General features: G+C 41.3%; 1 protein-coding gene across 50 annotated transcripts in view; it reads left to right on the forward strand.

Moving 5' to 3' along the window:
• The window catches only part of NEB (nebulin), a 152,892-nt gene that overhangs the window by 81,670 nt on the left and 45,372 nt on the right, over positions 1 to 25,850 (forward strand). For all 50 annotated transcript variants that reach the window (XM_083403736.1, XM_083403769.1, XM_083403780.1 and 47 more), the window contains 34 exons: positions 165 to 269; positions 807 to 1,118; positions 1,772 to 1,876; positions 2,955 to 3,053; positions 3,250 to 3,351; positions 3,442 to 3,549; positions 3,786 to 4,097; positions 4,242 to 4,346; positions 4,436 to 4,540; positions 5,213 to 5,317; positions 6,030 to 6,137; positions 6,239 to 6,352; positions 6,449 to 6,646; positions 7,666 to 7,770; positions 8,398 to 8,502; positions 8,605 to 8,709; positions 9,776 to 9,883; positions 9,977 to 10,090; positions 11,372 to 11,569; positions 12,155 to 12,259; positions 13,049 to 13,153; positions 13,757 to 13,864; positions 14,198 to 14,305; positions 14,702 to 14,809; positions 15,819 to 15,923; positions 16,041 to 16,145; positions 16,397 to 16,495; positions 17,851 to 17,961; positions 18,953 to 19,057; positions 20,736 to 20,840; positions 21,854 to 21,958; positions 23,332 to 23,436; positions 24,454 to 24,558; positions 25,614 to 25,718. In XM_083403736.1, coding sequence (XP_083259862.1) covers positions 165 to 269; positions 807 to 1,118; positions 1,772 to 1,876; positions 2,955 to 3,053; positions 3,250 to 3,351; positions 3,442 to 3,549; positions 3,786 to 4,097; positions 4,242 to 4,346; positions 4,436 to 4,540; positions 5,213 to 5,317; positions 6,030 to 6,137; positions 6,239 to 6,352; positions 6,449 to 6,646; positions 7,666 to 7,770; positions 8,398 to 8,502; positions 8,605 to 8,709; positions 9,776 to 9,883; positions 9,977 to 10,090; positions 11,372 to 11,569; positions 12,155 to 12,259; positions 13,049 to 13,153; positions 13,757 to 13,864; positions 14,198 to 14,305; positions 14,702 to 14,809; positions 15,819 to 15,923; positions 16,041 to 16,145; positions 16,397 to 16,495; positions 17,851 to 17,961; positions 18,953 to 19,057; positions 20,736 to 20,840; positions 21,854 to 21,958; positions 23,332 to 23,436; positions 24,454 to 24,558; positions 25,614 to 25,718 — 4,197 coding nt within the window. The remainder of the gene's footprint in view (positions 1 to 164; positions 270 to 806; positions 1,119 to 1,771; positions 1,877 to 2,954; positions 3,054 to 3,249; positions 3,352 to 3,441; positions 3,550 to 3,785; positions 4,098 to 4,241; positions 4,347 to 4,435; positions 4,541 to 5,212; positions 5,318 to 6,029; positions 6,138 to 6,238; positions 6,353 to 6,448; positions 6,647 to 7,665; positions 7,771 to 8,397; positions 8,503 to 8,604; positions 8,710 to 9,775; positions 9,884 to 9,976; positions 10,091 to 11,371; positions 11,570 to 12,154; positions 12,260 to 13,048; positions 13,154 to 13,756; positions 13,865 to 14,197; positions 14,306 to 14,701; positions 14,810 to 15,818; positions 15,924 to 16,040; positions 16,146 to 16,396; positions 16,496 to 17,850; positions 17,962 to 18,952; positions 19,058 to 20,735; positions 20,841 to 21,853; positions 21,959 to 23,331; positions 23,437 to 24,453; positions 24,559 to 25,613; positions 25,719 to 25,850) is intronic.

A 25,850-nucleotide genomic window follows, 5' to 3' on the forward strand; every position in this document is an offset into this window, starting at 1 on the left:
ACTTTTCCTTACATGGTTTTATATGGAGATAACATGTAACTCTTACCTGCAAAAACAGGAGTGATTAGGAAAAAGTAAAAGCTGATTGACAGTGAGCTTTCATAAATATGTAAGTGCTGAAAGAGGATAATGACTATATAATGTTGTTGGTTTTTTTATTGTAGAAACTTTATAGGGAATCTTGGGATGACATGAAGAAATATATTGACCTGAGAGCAGATGCAGTCCCAATCAAAACAGCCAAAGCCTCAAGAGAAATTGCCAGTGATGTAAGTATGCAAATAGAATTTGATAGTGTTTGGTAATCCATTGTCTCTAGACTTTTGTATCTAATGAAATTAAAATGCAGGAAACAGAAAATATATTAAAGTTCTCTTTTCAAGGCAAGATATAAAGACATTATGGGCCAGCTTTCACTAACCTAGTGCCCTCCAGATGTTTTGAACTAAAACATCCATCGGCTTCATTCAGCATGACTGATGGACGTTGTTGTCCAAAACATGTGAAGGGCGCCAGGTAGGCGAAGGCTGTGCATGTGCTCCAAATAAATTGTCAACTATCCTGATGAAATATTAAGCTCTGCTGTTGGTCAAAAGAAGGTCAGGTAAAGGATAGGTGATGTGCAGAATTCAAAAATATGTGATTTGCTCAATAGTTAAATTGCAAGTAAATGTGAGCATGAATGCAGCCTTTGTTTAGCATCTTAGGAACAGAGTTAAAGGGAAAACTCTTGCCAATCTTTCTACAGTCTGAGATAACTAAGATGAAGATTCTAATTGTATATGTATTTTTTCAAATCCTATTAGTACAAATACAAAGAAGGCTACCGTAAGCAACTGGGACACCATGTGGGATGCCGAGACATTAACGACGATCCCAAGATGGTATTGGCTATGCACGTCGCTAAAATGCAAAGTGAGCGGGAGTACAAGAAAGTATATAATCAATTGAAGACGAAGATCCACAGCCCTGTTGACATGCTGTCCGTCTTGCTGGCCAAGAACTGTCAGAAGCTTGTTAGTGACATTGATTACCGCCGCTACCTGCATGAATGGACGTGTCTCCCTGACCAGAATGATGTCATCCAGGCCAGGAAAGCGTATGAATTACAGAGCGATGTGAGTGATTTGGTTGTTGTTGAAATTCCTCTTTCTTGATAGCTTCTTGTCTGTCACTCTCTTTTGTCTCTCATTTGCCTCTACAATGATAAGTGTTTGATATTTTGTCTCCACAATTATTACATTCCTTTTCATAAAAAATAATAAATATTTAGAATACTTGTGTGAACAGGTAAGATCCATACGATATGTGATTTTTTTATATATAAATTCAGTATTATTTGGACAGTCATCAGTCGTCTTTTAGAAAGTACACAGAAGGACATTGAGGCCTCAATTCTGCACATGCACCCATGCATACAAAGTTAATTGCTTTCCATTATGTATAGATTTGAGCTCTCATTCTTTTCATGATTGTATTACCTGATTTGAATATGTCGAGCAAACATAGGATATAGCACCATCTTGCAGAAGGCAAGATGGTGGTAGACACAGCATACTCAAAGTGGGGAGTGTAATATTTGTTCATGGCATATTCTGTGCCTCAATAGTTCCTCCTTTCAGTTTTCTATTATCTCATTCTTTTTGTAGGCCATTGGAAAAGAAGCCCTCTTTTCCCTTTCAGTTAAAAGCAATCAAGTTTGGTATGAAACACTCCATGCAGGGAAAAAAGCGTTGCAAATAACTGTTCTTGTTTTCCCCTGACTCTGCAGGCTGTTTATAAATCCGACTTGGAATGGCTGCGTGGAATTGGCTGGATGCCAAATGACTCTGTCTCTGTCAATCATGTCAAACACGCTCAGGACATTTTAAGTGAGGTAATAACAACTAGTTAAAAGTATCAATCATAGAGATTTTTATAGAATCCTAGAGTTGGAATGGACTCAAGTGTCATCTAGTCCAACCCCCTGCAATGCAGGAATCTCAGCTAGAGCTTCCATGACAGACGGCCATCCAACCTTTGCTTAAAAACTTCCAGGGAAGGAGAGTCCACCACCTTCTTAAATTGGCCTTCTTTTGTTTGCATTTATTTATGTTTATATTTGTTATGTTCCCAAAGGAAGCCCAAAGTGGCTAAAAGCAAAGCAGAAAGCAAAGCAACTGGCACAAAATAGCAAAATGCATGTCAGTATAACAAAACATGGCATCTAGCAAAATAGAAAGCAAGTCAAAGCAAATTCATGTCAAAATATTGTCAAGTATACAAAAGACCTGTTATCTGCACAATCTTATAAGTTTATATTCGGAAATAATTCCCACTGAGATCAATAAAACTTACTCTCAGGTAAATGTACATAGGATTGCAGTCTAGAACCATGATAATTTCTTCAATAAGGAGGCTCCACTTTCTGGCATTAATGTCCCCACCTCGTGTCCCCATATTTGGGAAGGAGTGATATTTATTAAAACTAATCCTGCCAGTGACATTTCTTGTTTGTTACTATACCTTATCCTTCATGTAGCTATTTCCTGAGGCAGGATTATCTTCCCCTGCCTTCCCACGCAAATAGTTGATATTTTGTGGTTCCAAAAGTAATTTTGTTTTGGGGGGGGTGAAACAGGAAGTCGAGTTTCCCCACTTATGTTTTGGCTCATTCACCCATCACTTTGGGTTTGGATAGGCAATATCTAGCCTTGATATTGAGGTTTGGGTATTTTATACTTGGGGGGGGGGGAACCTGTTTGGAAAGTTAGTGCCTCATTGTCATATGAGAGATCCTAACTCAGCAGTGGTGGTTCTGTTACTGAGTGTGGTCTGGAGAGGACAGAAAGCAAGACAAGCATTAACAAGGAAACAGTCCCTGTCCTTGAATATTTCCCCCTCAACTCTGTTTTCACTTATTGCTGGTGCAATCAATGGTATGGCCTCATTGCTTTTCTTTTATTTCTGCACAGAGGCTGTATCGCACAAAAGTTGACAAGCAACCATTTACACCAGTGGCTGACAGGGTTGATTATATCACAGCCAAACAAGGCGGGGAAATACTAAGTGATGTAAGTATTACCTCTTATTTTGATTCGGTTCAATGTCCACACGTCAGACAGATTTTCTTCATCCACAAAAACTAAACCATATATCTGTGGAAACTGGGGCCTTAAAAATTCACCAAGTTTTATTGTGTGAGTCTAGTTATACATATATAACTCGTAAATCTAAAAGACTTTTATTATGTATATTTTACTTTTTCAGATTAAGTACCATCAGGAATGGAATAACATCAAGACAAACTATACACTGACAGACACGCCACAGTTAGATGCAGCTAAAGAAGCAGCCAGGATTCTTAATCATGTATGTACTTTCCATGTTTTGTTTTAATGGAAGCAGTGACAGTCCTTATGCTTCAGACAGGTGCTAACCCTTTAATTCTCTATTTTACAGCATCTGTACAAGGAGAATTGGGAAAGAGAGAAAGCTACTGGTTATCTTTTGCCTCACGACAGTGTGCCTATCCGCCATGCCAAGCATTCAAGTGATGTCCAAAGCGAGGTAAACTCTCTTTAGCTTTAAAATCACACAGATTTCCGTCGCTATCAAAGAGCCCATCCTTCATATCTTTCGTTTCGGTGGTTCATCTTCTTTTAAAGAAAACTCTTGCATGCCATTCCCAGAGATGGAAGACCACCAAGTAAACAAAGCAGATATGCTTTCATGAAATCATTTACCTCAGTAAGGATAACCCAGAGAGTTAGGATTAGGAAAGATCCTGTGTTTTCCCGTTTCAGCTGAAATACAAGGCAGACTATGTCCACCAAAGAGGTCACTACGTCGGTGTCAATAATATGAGAGAGGACCCGAAACTGGTGTGGTTTGAACATGCCGGCAAGATCCAGAACGACAGATTGTATAAACAGGCGTATAACAAAACCAAGTCCAAAATTCATATACCTCCAGATATACTGTCCGTCATTGCAGCCAGAGACTGCCAGCATGTTGTCAGTGAAATTCCGTATCGCCATTACCTTCATGAATGGACTTGCCACCCTGATCAGAATGACTGCATCCAGGCAAAGAAAGCATATGACCTTCAAAGTGATGTAAGTGATTTAGGCAATCAGATCGCTCCAGTTTAAGAGTTTGATATTGGTATACCCAAGAGCAATTGCCTGGGAAGGGACAAGGCTTGTCCTTTTGTCTGCATAGGTGTGAATAATATTCTTCAACTTTTTTAATATGCACAGAATATTTATAAATCTGATCTGGAATGGATCCGCGGCTGTGGCTGGATTCCCTTAGATTCAGTGGAGCATCGGAAAGTGAAGAACGCTCAGAACTTGATTGATAAGGTAAGATGCAATTTTCACGCATTTGTGGCAGCATTCTATTCATTTCCTGTTACTGTTATTTATGATAATCTAATCATGTCTGCCTACAGAGACTCTACACAAAAGAGGCTATTAATAATTTTGCCAATTTCACGCCTGTGGAAGACCCTCCAGCTATTGTCCTGGCAAAGGCAAACGCAATCAATCAGAGTGATGTAAGTATCCTTTAAATCAGAATTTCTGAGTAAATACATACTTTCATATGTTATAAAAGTGTCATATCTCTTGATCACCGCAGCTAGAACTATGAAGGTATTTGTGTAGCTCAAATCTTCAGGAACGTACAACAATATTTTAAAAACGACCACTTGCCAAAGTAGTCCTGCGAAAGGAAATGACAGTATTTTTGTGTAAATAATTTTTTGTGGGATATCCCTTAAGATGGCGTATGGAAGAGTTGCCTCACAATTCATGAAGAATGAAATGTTTAAACAGAATATGTGTTGTATAATTTGTTTTAACGTGAGCTGTCTTGGGAGAAATGTATTAGAATAAATAAGTAAATAAGTAAATAAATAAATAAATAAATAGAATAATTCTGTCAAAATGATGGTATGACATTGAATTTCAGAAGTAATAACAAACATAGGTAAACAATGAGACACCTCAAAGGAGCTCAAAATGATCTACATAACTTAGTGAATTTGAAGGATAAAAGAAAACACCCCAGCATGAAGCATTTAGTATGTTCACCTCATGCATTGAGAAGCTGATTAAGACATTCATCCCTTAAGAAGCACAGCATACTGAATATGTCATCTTGGTGTGTGTGTGGTAGCACATGGAATGATGGGTTAACACTCTATTTAATTTTTCTCTCTCTCTAGCTGAAATACAAAGAAACCTTTAACCTTGAAAGAGGTCACTACATTGGTTCTGATGACACTCCAGCCCTGAGCCATTCTAGAGATATGGCTAAATTGTACAGTGATGTAAGTTTCTTGCTGTTCGTGTATCTAATAATGAAAACTCAATGTGTTACTACAGGGGTAGGGAACCTCAGGCCACTTGTGATCCCTTCCAGGCCTGTGATCCTTCTCCACCTTCTCCTTGATTGCTCAATTGCAACAATCCTCTTGCTTGTGCATGTGTAGAAAGCCCTGACTTCTGCACGACTGGACTGTAGCCTACTGTACAAAAGTTGGCCAACTGTTTTCACAAAATTAGGAAGTGTTTCTTTTCAATGATAAAGTTTCAGGCTTCTGGGTGAACAGCACATTGAGGATATTGTATGAGAATAGATGCTATAGTTAGGGAACTTTAGGTCTTTAGCTTAGGAAAGTCCCCATCTACTAGCTTCACCCATTGGGAAGGTGCCATGTCTTAGTGGTACAGCACTAGGATATAGTGCAGAACATCTTTGGTTCTGCTCCAGGGAACTCCAGGTATAACTGGAAAGAACTTCTGCTTGAGACTCTTGAGGGCTGCTGACACTCAATATAGTAGACAACCCTGTGAAGGTAATGAAATTTAATTCAGGGAAGTATTTATATAGTGTTGTGGTATGGAAAAAATGAAAGAGTCCTAGATTGTGCTGTAGAGAATGCATAGTGGTTTAGTTGATTTGTTTTTGCTATTCAATGATTACATCTGTTGGGAAACATCCTGCTCATTTATATCCCATGTGCACCTTTTGCCGTCTAGAACCTGTACAAGGATTCATGGGAATCCACCAAGGCCATAGGGTACACTCTGCCTCCAGACTACATCCCTACTGTCGGTGCCAAACATGCCGATTACATTAACAGCGAGGTAAGTGTGACCCTTCTTTCCCTTGTTAACTACTTTGCCACTGTTTGCTTGTGGGGCTACTATGTATCTTATCTAACGTGTCCCATGTTTGCACTTCACAGCTCAAATATAAAGAAGTGTATGAGAAGCAGAAGGGCCATTATCTGGCTGGGACACAAATAAATGATTTCCCAAGTGTTGTCCATTCTCTTGCTTTCCAAAAAATAAGGAGTGCGGTAAGTAGTGTTGTTGTTGGGTGGGGCTCTTCCTTGAGTCTGAATAATGTGAAAAAAAGAAACTTACATTTTCCATCTTAATCTCCTGATTTCTAGCTGGCCTACAGAAAGAATTATGAGGACACCAAGGCACACATTCATATCCCGAGCGACATGATAAACCACGTGTTGGCTAAGAAATGCCAGTACATCCTTAGTGACCTCGAATACCGAACTTACCTCCATCAGTGGAACTGTTCGCCTGAGGAGCACGATGTTATTATGGCTAAAAGAGCCCAGGAAATTCTAAGTGACGTATGTATTTACCCGATCAAATTGAGAACCATTTCATTTGCTATAGAGAAGCAGGAAAAGGTGGTGTTGTGAGTAGCTTGCCCCTTTGCTTTACAAATTGGGATAGTGTGGTTCGTGAAGAAGAAGCATCCAACCCAAATCTTGCCGGACCCATAAAGTCATAGGAAGGCATTGGGCAAATCACTCCTCCTATCTCAGCCCAATGGACAATTTGATGAAGGATAGGTCTACCAAGTTCTAATAGCCATTATGGCCAAATACCATCTCAATGTACAGAGGCGGTGTGGCACTAAAATTCCAATTTTAAGTGGAGGAAGGGAAATCTCAGGAGAAGGGCTGCTGTCTCCATGCCCTGCTTAGAGACAACAGAAACACCTGGTGGGATATAGGATAGTCAATCGTGATGCGATCTAATCAGACTCTTCTTACGATTTTATGCTTTGAGGAACAAGGCTGTAGTCCAGGCTTTGGCCGGGGGTGGTGGTGCTGGATTCTTCACCAGCACATGCCCCCCCCCTTCCACTCACCTGCCAAACAGCCATGAGATGAAGAGTTGCAAAGGTAGAGAGGAGCTGAACTGGCCCAGGATTTGCTGGATCTTGAGTTGCTCTCACATCAGGCATGTTCCAGGTCCAGTTGCTATGGCAGCCTGAAACTGGTACAGGAATGAGTCCTCATCTGCTTGCTCCACCTTCTGCCACCGCCATTGCAGCTGCAGTGGTTGCTCTGCAGGGACAGGTTTGGGCAGCAGCCTGAGATGATGTATGTAACATGCTTGAAGAACTCTATAGCTCTATAGAAATACTGTTATTCTAAGAGAACTCTCAAAGTGGGAATGGTAGTAGTCATCTGGAACCCATGCAGGCAGCCCCAGAATACATGTAAATCTCTTATATCACTTCCACTCCTCACTTTTCTGCAGTGGACCAAAGCATTAGTATGACTGGAGATGTTTGAAACAATGCATAATGTGTTCATTGCATTTGTGTCCCCCCCCCCCCCACTACTGTCATGTGCAGGTTGTGTACAAGGATGACTTAACATGGCTGAAGGGAATTGGATGCTATGTGTGGGACACACCTCAAATCCTGCACGCTAAGAAGTCTTATGATCTTCAGAGTCAAGTAAGCAAATGGATCTCACCTAATACAGGGATGGTGGTGCTGGAACTGGGAACCATGTTTCTCTAGAAGGTTTCTTTATTTGATCAGTTTGGGGTTTGCACCGTTTCCCATTCATAGAGGTGCTAAAGAATATTGGGTAGCAGGATTAGGAAAGATGCCTGCCTCAGGCCTCAGAGAGCTCTTTTCAATCAGAGTCATAGCAGTACTGAACCACATGGTCCTGACTCAGTATAAGACAAGTCCTTAGAATTGTTGGAATTTCCCACTTGTGGATAAATGCAGGCATAAATTCATTAAAACATGGCAGCAGCCATCTTTCCTTCCAGAGAATAAAGCAAGCCACTGTACTTAAAACAGCTGTTAGCTTCCTTGAAAGTGCTAAGTGCACTAACTAACATTTAAAAAAAATACATCTGATTAGTAGCATGTTGCTATATTAAGGTGATTTATTCCCCATACCTGCCAAGATTTATTCCCCATACCTGCCAATATTAAGGTGATTTATTCCCCATACCTCAAAGAAACCAAAGAAGGAATCCAATTGCTACACAGTGTGCTTAAAGTTGCTAAATAATCCAGTGTAGCTGTTCTCTGTCCTAATGCCTTCTTTTTGCCTTGGTTTCACAGTTGCTCTACACAAAAGCAGGAAAAGACAATTTACAGAACTACGGTGTGGTTATGGACACTCCAGTTTATGTAACTGCTATCGAGAGTGGTATCAATGCTAGCGACGTGAGTCATTCTCATCCTTTCCTTTGCCCTGGTTCATTCTCTTCCCTTCCCTTTAATTGTAAAGGGAACTACAGTAATGACTGAATCTGCCTTTGATTATAGGTGAAATACAAAGAACAATACCATAAAATGAAGGACCAATATACCACAGTTTTGGAAACAGTTGATCATGATAGGATTCAGAACCTCAAGCACCTTTTCAGTAGTGTGAGTGTTTAAACTTTATTTTCAGGGGCTAATGAGATGGGCTGTTTTTGGGTTGTGGTTTATCTTGGAATTCTTTTAGCTATAAGTACCTGGGTATGCTAGCCAATATTTATTTCTTCCCTTCACATGGTGTCAGGGTGGCTTAACCCAAAGTACGGAGCAACAATCCAGAGTGCTGTACACAGATTAGAACTATTTCAATTAAAATTCACAGTATACAGGTCTCTGATTAACACCATATTGCTACTGCTGTCTGAGGACCCAGCAAAAGGGGAATGTTTTCACCTGACGTTGGAACACAGCATGACTTGGGGCTAGCATACCTGGGTTTACATCCCTACAATCTGGCATGCCTCCTGAAATTGCCACCTGTGGCTAATCACAGTACACTTAGGAGAAACTGAAGTTTTTCAGCCCTGCTCCAAAAATTATGGAATTTCCTCATCCTGAAGGATGACAGATCAAACCTCAGCTTGATGTTTAGTGTTGAAATTTCTTTCCTTTTGGGTTGCCTTTTCTAAGTTGGGGTGTGGAAGGCCATGATTTTTAGTATCCATTTTGTGTGTGTGGATTTAAGCAATTGTTTCCTTCCCTGACGATGTGAAAGAACGTGTAGCTCTAGGCCTTTCTGCTTTAAAAGGCAGAAAAGGTGTCTTAATATTTGGTTCTTACTCATGGTTCTTACTGCTTTGGGGCCTCATAGAAGATGACTCTAAAGCAGCTCAAAATATTTGGGCTTGTCTACACCAGAGCAAAATATGGATTTGCACCTTCCTGTCCCCATTAACAGTAAGGGCATCTACATGACATCTTCAGCATCCCAACATTTCCCCAGATCCGCCCCCCCCCCCTTTAAATGTGGGATTTTTAATCCTTGGATTTCAGCGTTTCCCAGGAACAGAAGGCCCCACATTTAAAGAAGAGGACAGGAGAACACTTTGATGGGGAGGACGTCCTGTAGACACACCTACATTAATGGGGAGACAGGCAGGTGCTCCAGTGTAGACAACGCCTTAGTGTATAGTAGCATATATAGACCGCAGTGCTTTGATTCTCGCCTCTACAGAACCTGTACAAGGACGCCTGGGATAAAGTGAAGGCCACTGGTTTCACATTGCCTCCCGATGCTGTGCCATTTGTCCGTGCCAATGAACTGAAGCACAATGCCAGTATTGTAAGTGTACCCAAGCAATACATTCCTAAAGATGCCGTATGAATGATGTATCATTCTAAGTAACTTGGATTTCCATTTTCTTTTTCCACATAGGTAAAGTATCGAGAGGAGTATGATCGGTTTAAAGCGCTTTATACTCTACCCAGAGGGGTTCAGGATGATCCCAACACTGCCAGATGCCTAAGGGTTGGCAAGCTGAATATTGATGTAAGGTTTATTTCTGATATAACATCTAATAAGCAAAGTGCCGTCTTACACTTTTTAAATCAGATTATTTCCGTTAATAGCTGGTTTTAGATACTGAAAGGCTATGTTATTTAGCATCCCTCACTTCCCCAAGAGATGGGAGTTTTACAGGATGTAGTGTTCATTGGAAGAGAGCACGCTGGGGACTTATGGTGCCCAGAGGAGAACTTATTGGAAGCAAGAGACTGCCATAGTGCTCAGCACAACCACGAGTCATGCATCAGATTCACAAAGACAGCAACTGCCCAGATTTCTGTAGCCTCCTGCAGGCTGCTTCTTGCTCAGGCATAGTTCAGCAGAAGAACTTCCAACTCTCTGTCTCTCTTAACTGCTCAAACTGCAGCATCATAGTTTTCTGCCCCTCTACTTGGTGATGGGTTGGAAAAAGTAATTTCAATTCATTAGCTGTATCCATTCAGGGAAAGTCAGCTGATCATTGCAGGTATCAGATAATCAGCTTAACAAAGGGTGATTTACCCAGGAGCTATAACAATATGTTGATATAGGTCACCTTCATTCACACAAGTGCATGTAGATCACTAAGGGCCAAACTAAATGTACAGGTACACAGAGTTCTATACTGTGACATCAATGCCAATTTTTCTTCCCACCTCCTGCCTTGCAGTCCAAACTCAAGCTCTAAATCGGCTCCAGACATTCTCCCAACCCTCCAGAGCAGGTTTTGAAGGCATATGAAGAGCTGCGGGTGGGAGGAGAAATCTATTCTATTAGTGGTATCTGTTCTAAAAGAAGGCAGGTGCCATTGGATTTCATTATGGGTTGGTTTCCCCGTTCTCACGGATGGAAAAGCCTGGGATTCTGAGCAGAAGACTAGCTGGAACCAAAAGGGTCAAGCAGGCACTCCACTCTGCTGTCTCCCCCCTTAGAGTTGTAGTTTCCTATGATGTCATGCTTGTGCCAGATTGTCACCCTTCACGTGGTTTAATATCTTATTTATACCCCCCCCCATTATTAGAAGCTTCCCATTATTATTATAAAAAAATACTGGAAGCTAATATTCTGGTCTACTCAGATACGACTTCATGAATTGTTTGTCAGTTGTTAGCTAACTCATGGGATTGTAATTTGTTTTAGACTGTTTTTAATATATAATTTTTTAGTGGTTGTAACCTGCTGTGGGACCTTAGGATAAAGGGTGGGTAAGAAGAAATAATTGTAGTAGTAGTAGTAGTAGTAGTAGTAATAATAATAATTAATAATAATAATAATATTTTACCCTAGCGCTTATATAGAGAAGGCTATGAAAAGAACAAGGCCAAAATCCATATTGCACCAGACATGGTGGACATAGTGTCAGCTAAGAGCACTCAGAAGAAAGTCAGTGAAATCGATTATCGCATCCGTCTCCATGAATGGGCCAACATCCCAGATCTTCATGCCAATGCTCTTGCTCGGAAAGTCAACGACCAGCTGAGTGATGTAAGTCTGCAAATGATACCAGGTCTGCCTTTGGAAAAACTATTATATTTGCACATGACAGGAAAAGGAGCATTAATGGTGTGACAAACTACATCTATAAGCTTACAAGCTGTGTTCATTGCCTCTCGACCGGCGTCAGTCCTCCCCCCTTTTGGTAGATGCAGGACATGCTTGCCTTCAAAGGGACAATTAATTGGGCTTTTAACGAACAGAGAACCTTTTCAGGGTTTCAATCTGGAAGTTTTTGCAGCAAACGTTTTCAGTTTTTCATGCGCCTGCTGTCTGTGTGCAGACAGACAGACATTTGAATCAACCTGACCATAATACAAGTCGTATTACTAGGACTAAATAGGAACTGGCTGAAAAGCAGGAATCTGAGGAAACAGCGGGTTGCTGAAGAAAGGAGTACTTAGAAAATCGAACAACATAATGGCAGCCAATGGAAACTAATGCTAACGCTCTAAGCTGGTTTCCATTATGTAGCAAAGTTTCGATCACGATTAAATTACTTAATTTGTGTATGAATGTTTGCTATGTTTTGCTATGAAATTCTCACTCTTCTCTATTTTTAATCCAATATCTTAGATTGTGTACAAAGATGACCTCAACTGGCTCAAAGGCATAGGTTGCTTTGTCTGGGACACCCCTGAAATTCTCCATGCCAAACATGCCTATGACCTTCGTAATGACGTGAGTACAACTTATGATAGCAAATTGCTTGTTCTGAAGCTTCTTTCCCAGCCCTCCTTCAAACTCCTCTTTTGGGGGCATGGTTAGTAGGTTGAATTGAAAGCTGACTGCTGTCTGCTTCATGTATTTTATATCGGACTGCACTTTTGTCAGTCAGCCTTGCACGCTTTTGCCACTCAGTAAAACATACATAATACAACAATCTGCTATTTGTTTTTGTTTTAATTTTTTTTGCTGTGGTTTCCCTACTATAAAAGCAGAAGCACCACTGCTTTAACAATAAACTTAATTATCTCCCCTGAATTCAGGTGAGATATGAATACGCACATCTCCTTTCTCCACCCTTCAACTTCCTTTGATATTTTTTAAAAAATTGCTAATTAACTGAATACAGGATACAATAGTCAGCTGATAATGTTTTGTGCCACTGGGGAAGTGATAATTCTGTATTGATTTGTTTTGGCTGTTTGTATGTGATGCCAATAAAAGGTTTGATGATGATGATTATGATGATAAGGCAAGACTGAAACAACATGGCAGCCTTATTATTGTTTTTGTTATCATTATTGCTGCTGCTTCTTCATCTTCTTGGAGTTTTACTTCAGCTTCTTGGGAAGTTGGAAGAGAGGCTTCTTATTTCAGGGCAGCTGCCAGGTATAGCTGGCATATTTGAGGAGTGGTTGGTTGGAGTGCCTTAAGAAAAGCTGCTGAATGGGTGGGACATTTGACAAAGTCAGTGGTGGGAATGAGAAAGGGAAGGTTCAGGTGCTTTCTCTCTCTTTCTCGTAGTTGAAATACAAGTCAAAGGCCAAGAAAATGGAAAGCAACTACACTGTGGTCACCGACACACCTCTCTATGTTCAGAATGTCCAGAGCGCCATGAATCTGAGTGAGGTAAGGATCTCCATTTCTGTTCACCGCAGCTTCATCGTAATATTTGTTCCTCCCCACCCCCCCCATTTCAATTACGCTCTCATTAACAATAGTAGCAGTGCCTTAGTAATGCACATCAAATCAGCCAATTAGTTAGTAGGCTATGTATCCTGTTCAGAGATTCAGTCAGCATTCATAGCCATCCCCCCCACCTTAATCACCAGATCCAGTTTACAGTTGTACGCGGGTTCCTATTTTACTTGTGGTTTTATTATTTAGTTATTTATTGCATTGGTGGCTCACCTTTTTCTCTGAGGAACTCAAAGTGGTGTACTCGGCTCTCACTTTTCCTCCTTTAATCCCCACACTACCCCTGTGGTTGGATGGTGCCTTCCTCTACCCCAGCATTCAATTTTTTAATATGTTATGTTTTACTATAGTCTTATATATGCTGGAAGCTGCCCAGAGTGGCTGGGGCAACCCAGTAAGATGGGCAGGGTACAAATTACTGTTACTGTTACTACTGATACTTTGCTTTCTCCAGATGTATGCCCAGCCCATATTCAGCACATAAGCTTTTGCTGTATCACTCAGCATCAGTTTTACATTTTCTATGTTCCTTAGGCCGTTTACCGCCATGACTATGTGCACAATGTCAAAGGGAAATACACTCCAACAGATAAGACGGTGGATTTGGAGCGGGCAACTCATGCTTACAGGATACAGAATGAAGTAAGTGCTGGGGCTGGAGCTACCCCCAGATTTTTGCTGCTTTGTGGGTGGGGTTCAAGTGCATACTTGAAAATTCAAGTTGAGCAATTATTGGTGTTCTTGTGCAACAAATCCATTAAAACAACAACAACCACCCTAGACTTTTTGTGGAAAGGAAAGCAACAGGAAGTATGGGATAGCCACCGCTTGACACAATATCATATAACCACCCCCAAGCAAATGAGAATGAATGCTCAATACCTAATTGTGAGGGAATGTATTCACGGTGTTGCACTTCATTGCAAAATCAGTATTTAAACATTGTCATGAATTTTCTTTTCTTTTCTTTGGCAGGGTCTTTACCGAAAAGCTGGCTGGCATGCACTTCCCACTGGGTACAAACTCCCACCAGATACCCCTGGTTTCAAGCATGCTAAACATGCCCAATACCTTGGCAGTTATGTGAGTGGTGGATTATTTTTTAACTCATACTACTGTTCCAAATAAATGTAGTTGCATGAATAAATAGATACGTGATCTGTTACAAAAATTGTGGTTGCAATACTATACTTATTGAAAACATGACCATATAAATTTTATATTATTTCATAGAAATGGGAAAATGCAACCAAACCATAGGATCTTGGGGGTGTTAATAAGGCAAGGAAAGGGAATGGGGAGGTATCAGGAAATGGGCAGGAGGGCTTAACTACAATCCTAGATACCTTAAAAGTTAGCATGGATGTAAGTATATATTCATGTTCTGCTAAATGGTATGACTTCATTTTTAGGTTCTATTATAAACAGTTATTGTGTCTAAAATACATATCTTTCTGAATTTTTTTTGTATGATTTCAGCTGAAATACAAGGAAGTCTATGAACACATCAAGGATAAAGGTTACAATTTTGGACCCAAAGCTGTTCCATTTGTAAACATAAGGAAAGTCAACAAAATTCTCAATGAGGTAATGTGAATAGTATTTAAGTATTTATGGTACTTGATGATGCAAAAATAAATAAATAAGATCACTGTTGGAATCTTATGCAACTCATTATAAAACCGTGGTATGATTTTTGTCAGACACTCAGGACCCCATGTTCTGTAAAATGTCTTCATAAGCATGTAAGTTTTTTTATAGTTAATGACTTAAATGTAAATATAGTTTGAAAGATGACTCTCCCCTTATTATAAATGTTTGTTATTGGGGTATGTAATGAAAGGGGCACACTTACACTGATCCCATGAGATCAAGTGTGAAGCACTCTTTGGTTCCTTCTTCATGGGCAATGCTGCTACAACTTTCCTGATTCACTACCTGGGCCTGGGTGGAAAGAGACACAGACTTATGGTAGTTGTATTCTCCCTACTGAGGTCAGTATATTTCCAGGCTCCTGCCTTGTTACAGGTGGTCAGTGTCCAATGTGCAATTCTAGTCACTGTCATTGAAATCTTAGAGCCTGGCCAAACTGGCCAAGCAATGTGAACAGAGAAGATCCCATAACCAGGCAAAAACTTAACCATTTTGCTCCAGTGTGCAAATTAAAGGAGCATACCTACTTGAATCAACAAAAGAAATAGAAAGTTGTTTTGCAAGAAAGAAAACAAATGTTCGCTGTCGAAGGTAGACTTTGCAGCACAATCACATGCCTGCTCAGAAGTAAGTCCTACTGAGTTCAATGGGGCTTACTCCCAAGAAATTGCGGTTGCAGTTCAAACCTCTTTTGCACTGGGGGATTGGACTGGGCTGAGATAGCCCTCTACTTAGCTCTGCCGGCCTCCATTCATGGAGTAAAGCCAGCCTCACTCTGATGGTGCAGAGCAGCATGTTCTGCCAACTGAATGGGCGGGTGAGAAGAAGTACTGCCTGCAGGATTCCCAGCAGTGGTAGGCAGGCCATGGAATTCTAGATCAGGAGGTCTTTTGTTTTATTGGTTTCAGCACCATGTGCAAGAACTCCTTCTCTTTTGTTACAGAGGCTCTATAGGGAAGTATATCACAAAAACAAGGATAAGATTCATACCACGCCCGACACGCCTGAAATTCGCCAAGTGAAAACGAACCAGGAATCCATCAGTGATGTATGCCTCTCTTATACATTTAAAAATAAATAAATAGACAAATTCCAGTAATGTCTGATGTGATGGGGAAAAAATCACCATAATTCTTTACCCACCCCCTTTGTTTTTGTATCTCAGCTGATCTACAAGACTGACTTCTTTAAGATGCAGGGGCACATGATTTCCTTGCCATATACACCGGAGACAATACATAACCGTTATGTTGGAGAGATTACAAGCGATGTAAGTGTTTGGACTTAGTAGCATTAGTGGCTCAATTCCTACTCTTACTTTCTCTCTCTCTCTCTCTCTCTCTCTCTCTCTCTCTCTCTGTCTCATGCACTCATTGTATATTCTTTTTCATCTTTTCTTTGCCATCTTTTAAAACTATTTAGTTATTGCATAATTATTCAAAACACTATGATTATAACACATAATATGATGGTTTATTTATGTAATAGATATGGTATTACAAACTTATCATTGTTTGGCAGGTTAAATATAAAACTGATCTGCAGTGGCTGAGAGGCCTGGGCTGCTTCCTCTATGATACCCCTGATATGGTCCGTGCTCGACATTTGCGCAAGCTCTGGGTATGTTTCTTTTTCCATGACTATCTCTGTTGGACGACTCCTTGATTTTTTGCTGACAAATAATCAAGAGGTGAAACACTGCCATTTTCAAGTGTTGCTTTTTGTTGTCTGTTTGGTTGGTTTGACTTGATTTAAGTTATAACTTATTATATTTAAAAGTGAGGTTCTTTCCCACTATAAACTGTGAACTGTACTATGCTGGACATGAGATCAGACCAGGCAATGCCATACCAAAGTTTATGTGCGGTCATTAGATATGCTGTGGACATGGTTCTTGGAAGTGAGGCCCTATGCTTGGTTATATGTGTTGGGTCTCTTTATCCCACAGCAGTCCTTTGTCATAATGTTCATTAGTAGCTAAAAGTGCCACCCCATCACTTACTCTGTTCACACATCACGATAAGACATAAACACTGTACATGAGCAAAATCAGTCCCACTTTGCTGTGCTTTGCTCCACAATTCCTGGCTTCCTGTTACATCCAAACCAGGGTTTATGGTTTGTTTTGTTCCCAAGAAACCATGAGCTCTAGCCAAGGCTTGTTCTTGGCTTACTGATTGTGCTTTATTGGAACAAAACAAAACAATGATCTCTGGAATTATGGTTTGTTATCTCCTAGCATAAGCCAGGAGGAGTGAGCAAGAGCAAAGGCGGCTTGATTTGGGTTGGGCATAGTAAGCAGGCTTGCCATGGTGTCTGAACATGGACATTGTCCTTTGCAAGTAGCAAGCGTGTGCAATCAGTGAACTTAACACCTGCAAACTACATGTGACTTGCGCCCATTCCTGTGTTGGTTTCTGCTGGTACAACTGGACTAACAGAACCACTGTGTGTGCCAAATCATGAGCTACAGTTTCAAATGTGTGTGCTGATTAGTATCTCTTCCATAGCACACCTCCCCCACTTCCTTCCTGTTTACAGCTATAGAGAAGCAGATGTATCAGAGGCAGATTGTGGTTGCATGGGGTGCCACAGCTATTATGTAGAATGGAAGGTAAGAAGTAGGGGCATGTGGAATTTTGGCATCCCACTGAAATTTGAGGCCCCAAGGTTCACTACTGAATGTATGGGTGCAGATTTTAAGATATTGTTGCTCTATGCTTAGTGACTTGGCTCTAATGTTTTCTACAGAAGCCACCCTAATGTGTTTGAATGGATGTTACGTTATGGCCCACTTACAAAGCAACTAAAGTGATGTTTTACGTTGTACTGTTAACCTGTACATTCCAGAGATTCTTGTGGAGTTATAGCAAGGGGCTGTGACTTCATTAATCTTCTTTGTTAGGATTCAAAGTTTTGTTGTTTGTCTGATGGAGACTGCATGTTCTTTTGACACAAGCACATTTCTTTTTCAGTCTAATTATGTCTACACTGAAGCTGCAAAGAAGTCACAAGATAAATATCGTGTGGTTCTGGACACTCCTGTGTACAGGACCGTTCAGGAGCTGAAGACCCATTTGAGTGATGTAAGATTGATGTTCTTTAACCTTTCTGCACTGAAACATGTTAAAGTGAATTTAAAGGGATGCTTGGATCGTTTTAAGTGTGCTTCTGTGGCAGCTGCTCTAAAGTAGACTTGCAGATGAAGAGAAGCACGATGGAAGTTCTTTGTTCTTTAGCAAGAGACCACGGTTAAGGTTCATGCTATGCAGAATATTTTGGCTGAGCTAGTTTTACAGCCAGCAGCAGCATATAGAATAATAGGATTATGATTTGCAGTCGAACTGCAAAGTTGGAAGGAACCACAAGGACCATCTAGTCCACCTACAATGCAGGAATCTTTTGCTCAACATGGGGCTTGAACCCACAACCCTGAGAGTAAGAGTCTCATGCTTTACTGACTGAGCTGTGTGAGGTGGAGGGTGTGTGTATGGAGCTTCAGGCACCCACTAGCAGTGCTGCCACTTGCTGGGATGGGAATAGGGCAGTGAGAAGCAGCAGTGATGTTAAGGGAGCTCCAAGTTCATAATGTAAGAACATAAGAAGAACTTGCTGGATCAGGCCAATGGCCCATCAAGTCCAGCATCCTGTTCTCACAGTGGCCAGCTAGATGCCTGTGGGGAACCCGCACAAGAACACCAAGCTATCGAAACAATATCTTGTATGCAGCGAGTTGTAGACTTTTCAAATAGCTGTCATAAAGCACTTGTGGATGAAGTCTTCTAATCACATTGGGTGATATTCAACTCGGATTCACACAGAGTTGAACCACAGAAAGTAATGGATGTGGCTATGTTAGATCCAGCAATTTCAATAATCTGCTTTCAGTAAAAATGACAATGGGGTGTGATAAGCTTATGCCAGTTCAGTTAGAGGTAACGACAGAGTCTGTCAGTCAACCATATCAGACTTCCTTCTGCTCACTGTCAGCTTATTAACTCTCTTTGTTTTCTAATATACTTGTGCTGTAAAGGTTGGCTATGGAAGACGAAAGTGCATTGTTGTTTCTCTTTCTAGCTTGTGTATAGAGCCGCAGGCAAGGAGCAAAAGACCAAGTACACATCTATCCTTGATACACCAGATTTCAACAGGGCCAAAAGAGGGCAAAAACTACAGAGTAAGGTAAGAAGCATTACTGAACAGAAATAAAGCTGAATAGTACATGTGGAATTCTCATTCAACAATGCACAACTCTTTCTAGATATTTTCTGGGGCGTCTGATACAAAGCAATCTGCACTTGCCCATTCATTATACAAGCTGTCTTTGTGATAGCACCATATCCTTAACAAATGTTTCCACCCAAATTAGTAAATATTGATAGGTAATCAATATGTTCATAAACTTCCATTGCACTTAGGGGTGGATGGATGAATCTGTCAGCTTTGGTTTCTGTCTGTTTCTCATATTGCCAAGCTTAAGTCCAGTTTTCCATATTTCCACCTCAATTTGCCTTTGCATGAATATGTCAGTATCTTAGCGCACATTTCTCTTGACACATATGTTTTTGCAACGTTGAGCCTGGGTTTAAATAGCATGCGGAGCCAAACTATGTCTTGGCTTATGGCAGCCACAGGAACAGAACAGGAGCAATGCAATTGCATCTCCACTCTGGGAACCTGCATGCCTATGTGTATTGAGCTTAGCCATGGTTTAGTTTAGTGCCGGGTGTGAACCGGCCCACTATTTGGTAGGAAAACTCCATTGCAAAATTCAGCAAAGTGCTGCTTTCAAAGGATAGCTGTCTTTGGCTTTGTGTACCGTTTGAGGAAGCGAGATTTAGTTAATTTCACTTAAAAATACTAACTGAACTGAATTTCTCCCCCAACACTAACTGTAATATTATCGAAACCTCATCAAAACATAACTCTGGCACAGTTCTCCAATCTTCTTCTAATGTTGTCAAAGTAATAAGGCCAAACGTGGCCCTCCTGCTGTTTTGGGACTACAACTCCCATCATCCCTAGCTAACAGGACCAGTGGTCAGGGATGATGGGAATTGTAGTCCCAAAATAGCTGGAGGGCCATTTTGTAGTCCCAAAGCAGCTAGAGGGCCGTTCTTCATTTCCAATAAGGAATGAAGAACTTGCCAGACTTTGTATCGTCTCCTACTGGAGCTTATGCCATGTGACTGCAGCACCAACTACCTCTGTTGAATCTGTTCAGCACATCAAAATGGATATATTCAGAACTCTTCCTCCTCCCATCGATATGTGCTTTGAAACTGTGTGGATACAATTACAAATCATTTCCTGTCCTTTGTCATAGCCTAGATGGTTTCCTGTGCTTTGTAATTGTCCCCATTACCTAGTAGATTATTCAGGGTGTCTGCCACCTCCAGGAATGTTATTTGTCTTAATTGAGAAAGAGATAAAAATACTGTTATACAATGCAGCAAGGAGGGTGGGTGAAGAAGCATCAAGGGTGAAGGGCTGGGAAACCAACTTTTAAAATTTATGTTAAATTTGAGTTAATTGGATGTTAAAATTTTGAAAATCAATAAAAATTAATTGGGGGAAAAATTAAATTGAAGGGGCTGTGGCTCAGTGATAGAGCACATTCCTTGCGTGCAGAAGGTCTCGTCAGCATCGTTCATTGAATGGTCTAAAGATAACAGGGCAATAAAGGATTTCTTCTTGAGACCTCAGAGAGGTGCTGCCAGTCAGAATGGATATACTGAATCAGGAATATACTGATTCAGTTTGCAAAAAGCAGTGAGCGAAAGACTGAATCGCTTATATCCAAGGCCTCTTGTGTGTGTGGAGCATAATTTGATAATTTATGGTTCTTCCCTTTCTCCAGTACTTGTACGTCGAACTTGCAACCAAGGAAAGACCCCATCACCATGCTGGGGATCAGACACCGGCCTTGAAACTTGCTAAGCATGTGAAGGACTTGGTCAGTGAGGTAAGACTGAGCATCTTTCCCTCTCTTCTTTTTATTACTATGGCAAACAGACTGCACACTCCAGACCGTTAAAGTCTAGACTAGACAATGAGTGTGGCAAACACATTCAATGCAGTGTATCAAAACTGTTTTACAGAATCTTTATTAAATCTGCTGTTCATACGTGTTAAACCACAACCTAGCTTTGTTTTTATTCGTTTACTTTTTCCCTGTTTAGGTATCGGTTTCTTCTGTACTGTTCATTTCCGGGGGTGGCGTTTAAGTGAGAGGTCATCTGGCAAATGTAATTGGATTCAGCGGCGGAGCAAGCCGATTGGGCGCTTTGGGGCAGCGTGTGTGCTCTGCACCCAGGGGCGGGGCCAGCTGGGGCAGGATGCTCCGTGGGGCCTCTAAGGAGTCTGCCTGCCTAATCCCACTCAGCTGCCCTGCAGCTGAGGGGGAGACAATGGGCAGACCATTTGGGGCAGCGCAGAACCACCACATCACTCCCAGGAGAGACACGTGGCTTGGGCACACTGCAGGCCCCGCGGTGAGTGCTGCTGGGCATTTTGTCACCCCCCTCAGTGGTGACACCCAGGGTGGAGTGCCCCCACTGCACCACCCTTCCTCTGCCCCTGATTGGATTACAGTTCCCATCATCCTTGACTGCTGGCAATGCTGTCTGGGGTTGATGAGAGCTGTAGCCCCAAACAGCTGGATGGCACCTCATTGGAGAAGGCTGATTTAGGCAAGCATCACAGAGGCGGGAAGGGCACACATGGAAATGGCAGGGAGATTGTCTGCAGATTAGGGTGGTATGCTTTGCAATTTGCCAGTGAATATACCAGCCGCAGGCCTCTAGCTGACTTTATTGGAAGGAAAAACAAATCGTTGGCATGATGAATAAATTTATTTTAGTTAACTCATACATCCGAGTGTCTCTTTAAGTGCCCACTTGCATGCAGTTAATGCTGTATCGCGTGAGCACCTTGGTGTACTTATTTTTTTCTTCCATTTCCCCCTGCTTAATTTAGAATAAATACAAATCCCAATATGAGAAACTGAAGCACAAGTATGTAACTGTCGCTGACACACCAATCCTGATTAGAGCTAAGAAGGCCTACTTGAATGCCAGTGATGTAAGTATCCGATGAAAATGGAATGGTTTGGGGTTTTTTATGTGGTCTAGATATGAATGTAGAGTAATGTTCAGGCAAGGTCTGTGAACTGAACCTGAAACCAGTGAGAATTCTTCCAGATCATTTACTTATATGGATTATTCTCTAGCTCTGTATGGCCTATATACTCATGGTGCATATTTTTTAATATGGAAAAGGATCAAAAGAGTCAGCAGCCATTATACAACTATTCATAGTTCTATAACAATTGTGACGGAGTTCTTCCTGAGAAGCAGTGGCACAGAGGAGTGAGCCAACTGCACATAAGATCAAGTTTCTTTGGTCTGACATTCATATGGAGTCTATTTCTCATTGCCTGTGAAATCTTACATACTAACATAATACAAATAATGCATTAAAAAATTATATAAATCTGTTTTGACACAAGATTGTTGGGGTAAAGATCAACATCATACTAATTTGTTCAGTCTCTCCTCTCCTCCTCCTGGGCACTAGGCTGTGGGTTCTCTCGATGTTCCAAGGCAGATTTAGGAAAGGTGGGGGGCATGCAAGGGGAGGGGGAACGCCCCATTGAACTGGTGGGAGTCCTTGCACTAGGCTAGTTGAATCTGGCTTCTTGGGTTTTATCCAGCTAAAACATACTCAGAGTAGACTCACTAAAACCAATGGACTTTAGTCATGTTCCAGTGGGTCTGCTCTGACCATGTTTCAGTTGGACGCAACCCTTTCTGTCCACATGGATACTTTTGAGTATAATTGGGTTGGCAGCAGAAGAAGAATGAAGAAATTGAGGAGGGGGGGAGTTAGATAATATGGTTTCTTGATCTGGACTCTTGTATTGAAATAGACAGGAGAATATGCAAAACTCGGGTTATAATAGAAAGTTAAATAAATGAAAGCTATACTTAAATGAGGAGTAGGATTTACCGTATTTTTTGCTCTATAAGACTCACTTTTTCCCTCCTAAAAAGTAAGGGGAAATGTGTGTGCGTCTTATGGAGTGAATGCAAGCTGTGCAGCTATCCCAGAAGCCAGAACAGCAAGAGGGATTGCTGCTTTCACTTTGCAGCGATCCCTCTTCCTGTTCTGGCTTCTGAGATTCAGATTTATTTTTTTCTTGTTTTCCTCCTCCAAAAACTAGCTGCGTCTTGTGGTCCGGTGCGTCTTATAGAGCGAAAAATACGGTACATTTACAAGGAGCACCATGGAGTAAGCTAGGATTGCTTGGCTGTTTATAACATGCATAAAGCGGACTTGATGGTCTGCTTTTTCTACCTGTCTATTACAACCTCTGAGGAAAATGTGAAAATAATGTTTGCTACATTTTAAAACTGATGCCTTCATACTTTTTTGTTTTATTTTGTTTTTATCAGCTGCGCTACAAAGAAACATTTGAGAAAGCCAAGGGTAAATACCACACAGTGAAAGATGCCTTGGATATTGTGTATCACCGCAAGGTCACTGATGATATCAGCAAAGTATGTATATTGGATATATATATGCATATTCCTGAGTAGGGACGCGGGTGGCGCTGTGGGTTAAACCAGAGCCTAGGGCTTGCCGATCAGAAGGTCGGCGGTTTGAATCCCTGCGGCGTGGTGAGCTCCCATTGCTCGGTCCCTGCTCCTGCCAACCTAGCAATTCAAAAGCACGTCAAAAGTGCAAGTAGATAAATAGGTACCGCTCCGGCGGGAAGGTAAACAGCTTTTCTGTGCGCTGCTCTGGTTCGCCAGAAGCGGCTTAGTCATGCTGGCCACATGACTCGGAAGCTGTATGCTGGCTCCCTCGGCCAATAAAGCGAGATGAGCACCGCAACCCCAGAGTCGGTCACGACTATTTATATATACTATGGGGCACTGGTTATTCTCTCTCCCCACTACTTCAGACTCCTTTACCTCCCCCTTTCCTATATAATGTAAGTACCCCTGGTCATGCCTCTGGTGGATGTGATTCCTTTCAGAGAGAAAGCAGGGGTGACCTCAGGTCCAACCCCTGTCCTATCAGGCCTTATAGTCTACTTGACACCTGGTCCTCCTAACACAAAGCCTCAGCTAAGTCTGGCCCACCCTGCCTCTTTTTATGTTTTATAGCATTTGTTTCCCTTATGCATTGTTCTCTGGCCCCATTCTCCACCTGAGCTTCTGTCATACTTCCACCTCTTCTGACTGTTTCCCCATGTGTTACATGGACTGGCCAGAAATTCCTACATGCACTAAGCTCTGTTGTCTCTATAAAGCAGCGTAGCTGTGCCAGGACATTCTAAATCCACTTATTGGGAAGCAAGTTCCACTGAATGTTAGAAAGCAAGTCCCATTGCCTCCTTGAAGCTCCTTCAGGAGAAGGGCAGGATAGAAGTTTAACAGATAAATAACACAATGGGAGTTGCTTCTCTGAGTACCCATGTACTTCTCTGAGTACCATCACTGATGTCAACTCTGTAATATCGGGCGATTAGTGCGTTGCTTATTTTAAAAATCAAATGCTTTTTTTTGTAGGTGAAATACAAAGAAAACTACATGAGTCAATTAGGAATTTGGAGATCTATCCCAGATCGACCAGACCATTTCCACCACCGTGCCGTCACCGATGCAGTCAGTGATGTGAGTGTGGATCAACTTTGACACTTGGGTATTGCATGCTGACAGACTTCCAAAATAATAGGCTGCAATGCGTTACTTGAGGGGAGCAAAATGCATTGAAAAAATGATTAATAGTTTTCTGCCTTTTGGAGACAGGCTCCCCTGGATCGTTAAACTGAATTCTGAATTTAAACTTCACTGCTATCAAGAATATCTAAGCCACATAATGAGGAGCAGCTAACAGCAATTTAGTTTTCCTTGTTTAACAGCAGATATGTTGAAAGGAGGATTGGGTGGGAATCTAAAGAGCCCCTTTGCTCAAGCAGAAGGCATATTTCACTTGCACAAAGAGAAGTTCTGCTGCCTCCCTTGTCCATATTCAGCCACTAACTCTTAGAGGTAGCTTTTCTTTTTCAATGGGAGGTGTGAGCAGCTGCTGCAGAAAGAAGCAAGCAAGCATGAAAGCCTCATGGTCTTTCTTGGTTTTCTTTTTTTTTGGGGGGGGGGGTCTTTATGTTGTTGTTACAGCTTTTCAAGGCCATTGCTCTCCATAATGCAAATATTTAAAAACTGATCTAGCCCTACATTTATCTAGCTGAGAATACCCATTGATACCAATGGCCATAAGGGTTGAAACAACAACAATAAACACGGCCCTGTGTACTATCACCACCTCCCCCAATTTAATTTGTAGGGAAGTTAATTCAGTCAAATCTATTGCTATTGACAGAAATGCCCACATTTGCAATCAATTAGAAACAGCACATACTTGCGATTTCATCTTGTTCCATCAGAGCAGCAAAAAGTCAGATTGAGCCTAATAGGACTATGTGGATTGAAGTTGTCATTTTGTCAACTCAACCCTTAAGCATATTTACCTTGAACTTTATTCTAGTGACAGCCATTGTTCTTACTTCCAAGTTTGTATACTTAGATCATTACGATCCCAAGTATCCACATGATCCCATGCCTGAGATTTTTCTGCTGGCTTTGAGATATAAATAACAATTTTTTGTGCTCTCCTGTAATTGTCTCATGTTGTGGTAAACCTTGCTCTTGTCATTTTGCTTTTACAGTTTAAATATAAGGAAGATTTAACGTGGCTCAGAGGCATTGGCTGTTATGCATGGGATACTCCTGATCTTCTTCTTGCAGAAAAGAATAAGACGCTGTACAGTCCGGTATGTGTGGTTCTATATTGCCTGGTAGCTTAAAGAGGGTGATTTCTCTCTGTCTATTCCCCAACTTGCTCTGCACTCGATTTTATATTTATTTGAGGTGAGGCACTGCATGTAGGGATGGATGCACGCATA

Source organism: Podarcis tiliguerta (assembly GCF_965153285.1).
Source record: "Podarcis tiliguerta genome assembly, chromosome: 1".
Taxonomy (NCBI): Eukaryota; Metazoa; Chordata; class Lepidosauria; order Squamata; family Lacertidae; genus Podarcis; species Podarcis tiliguerta.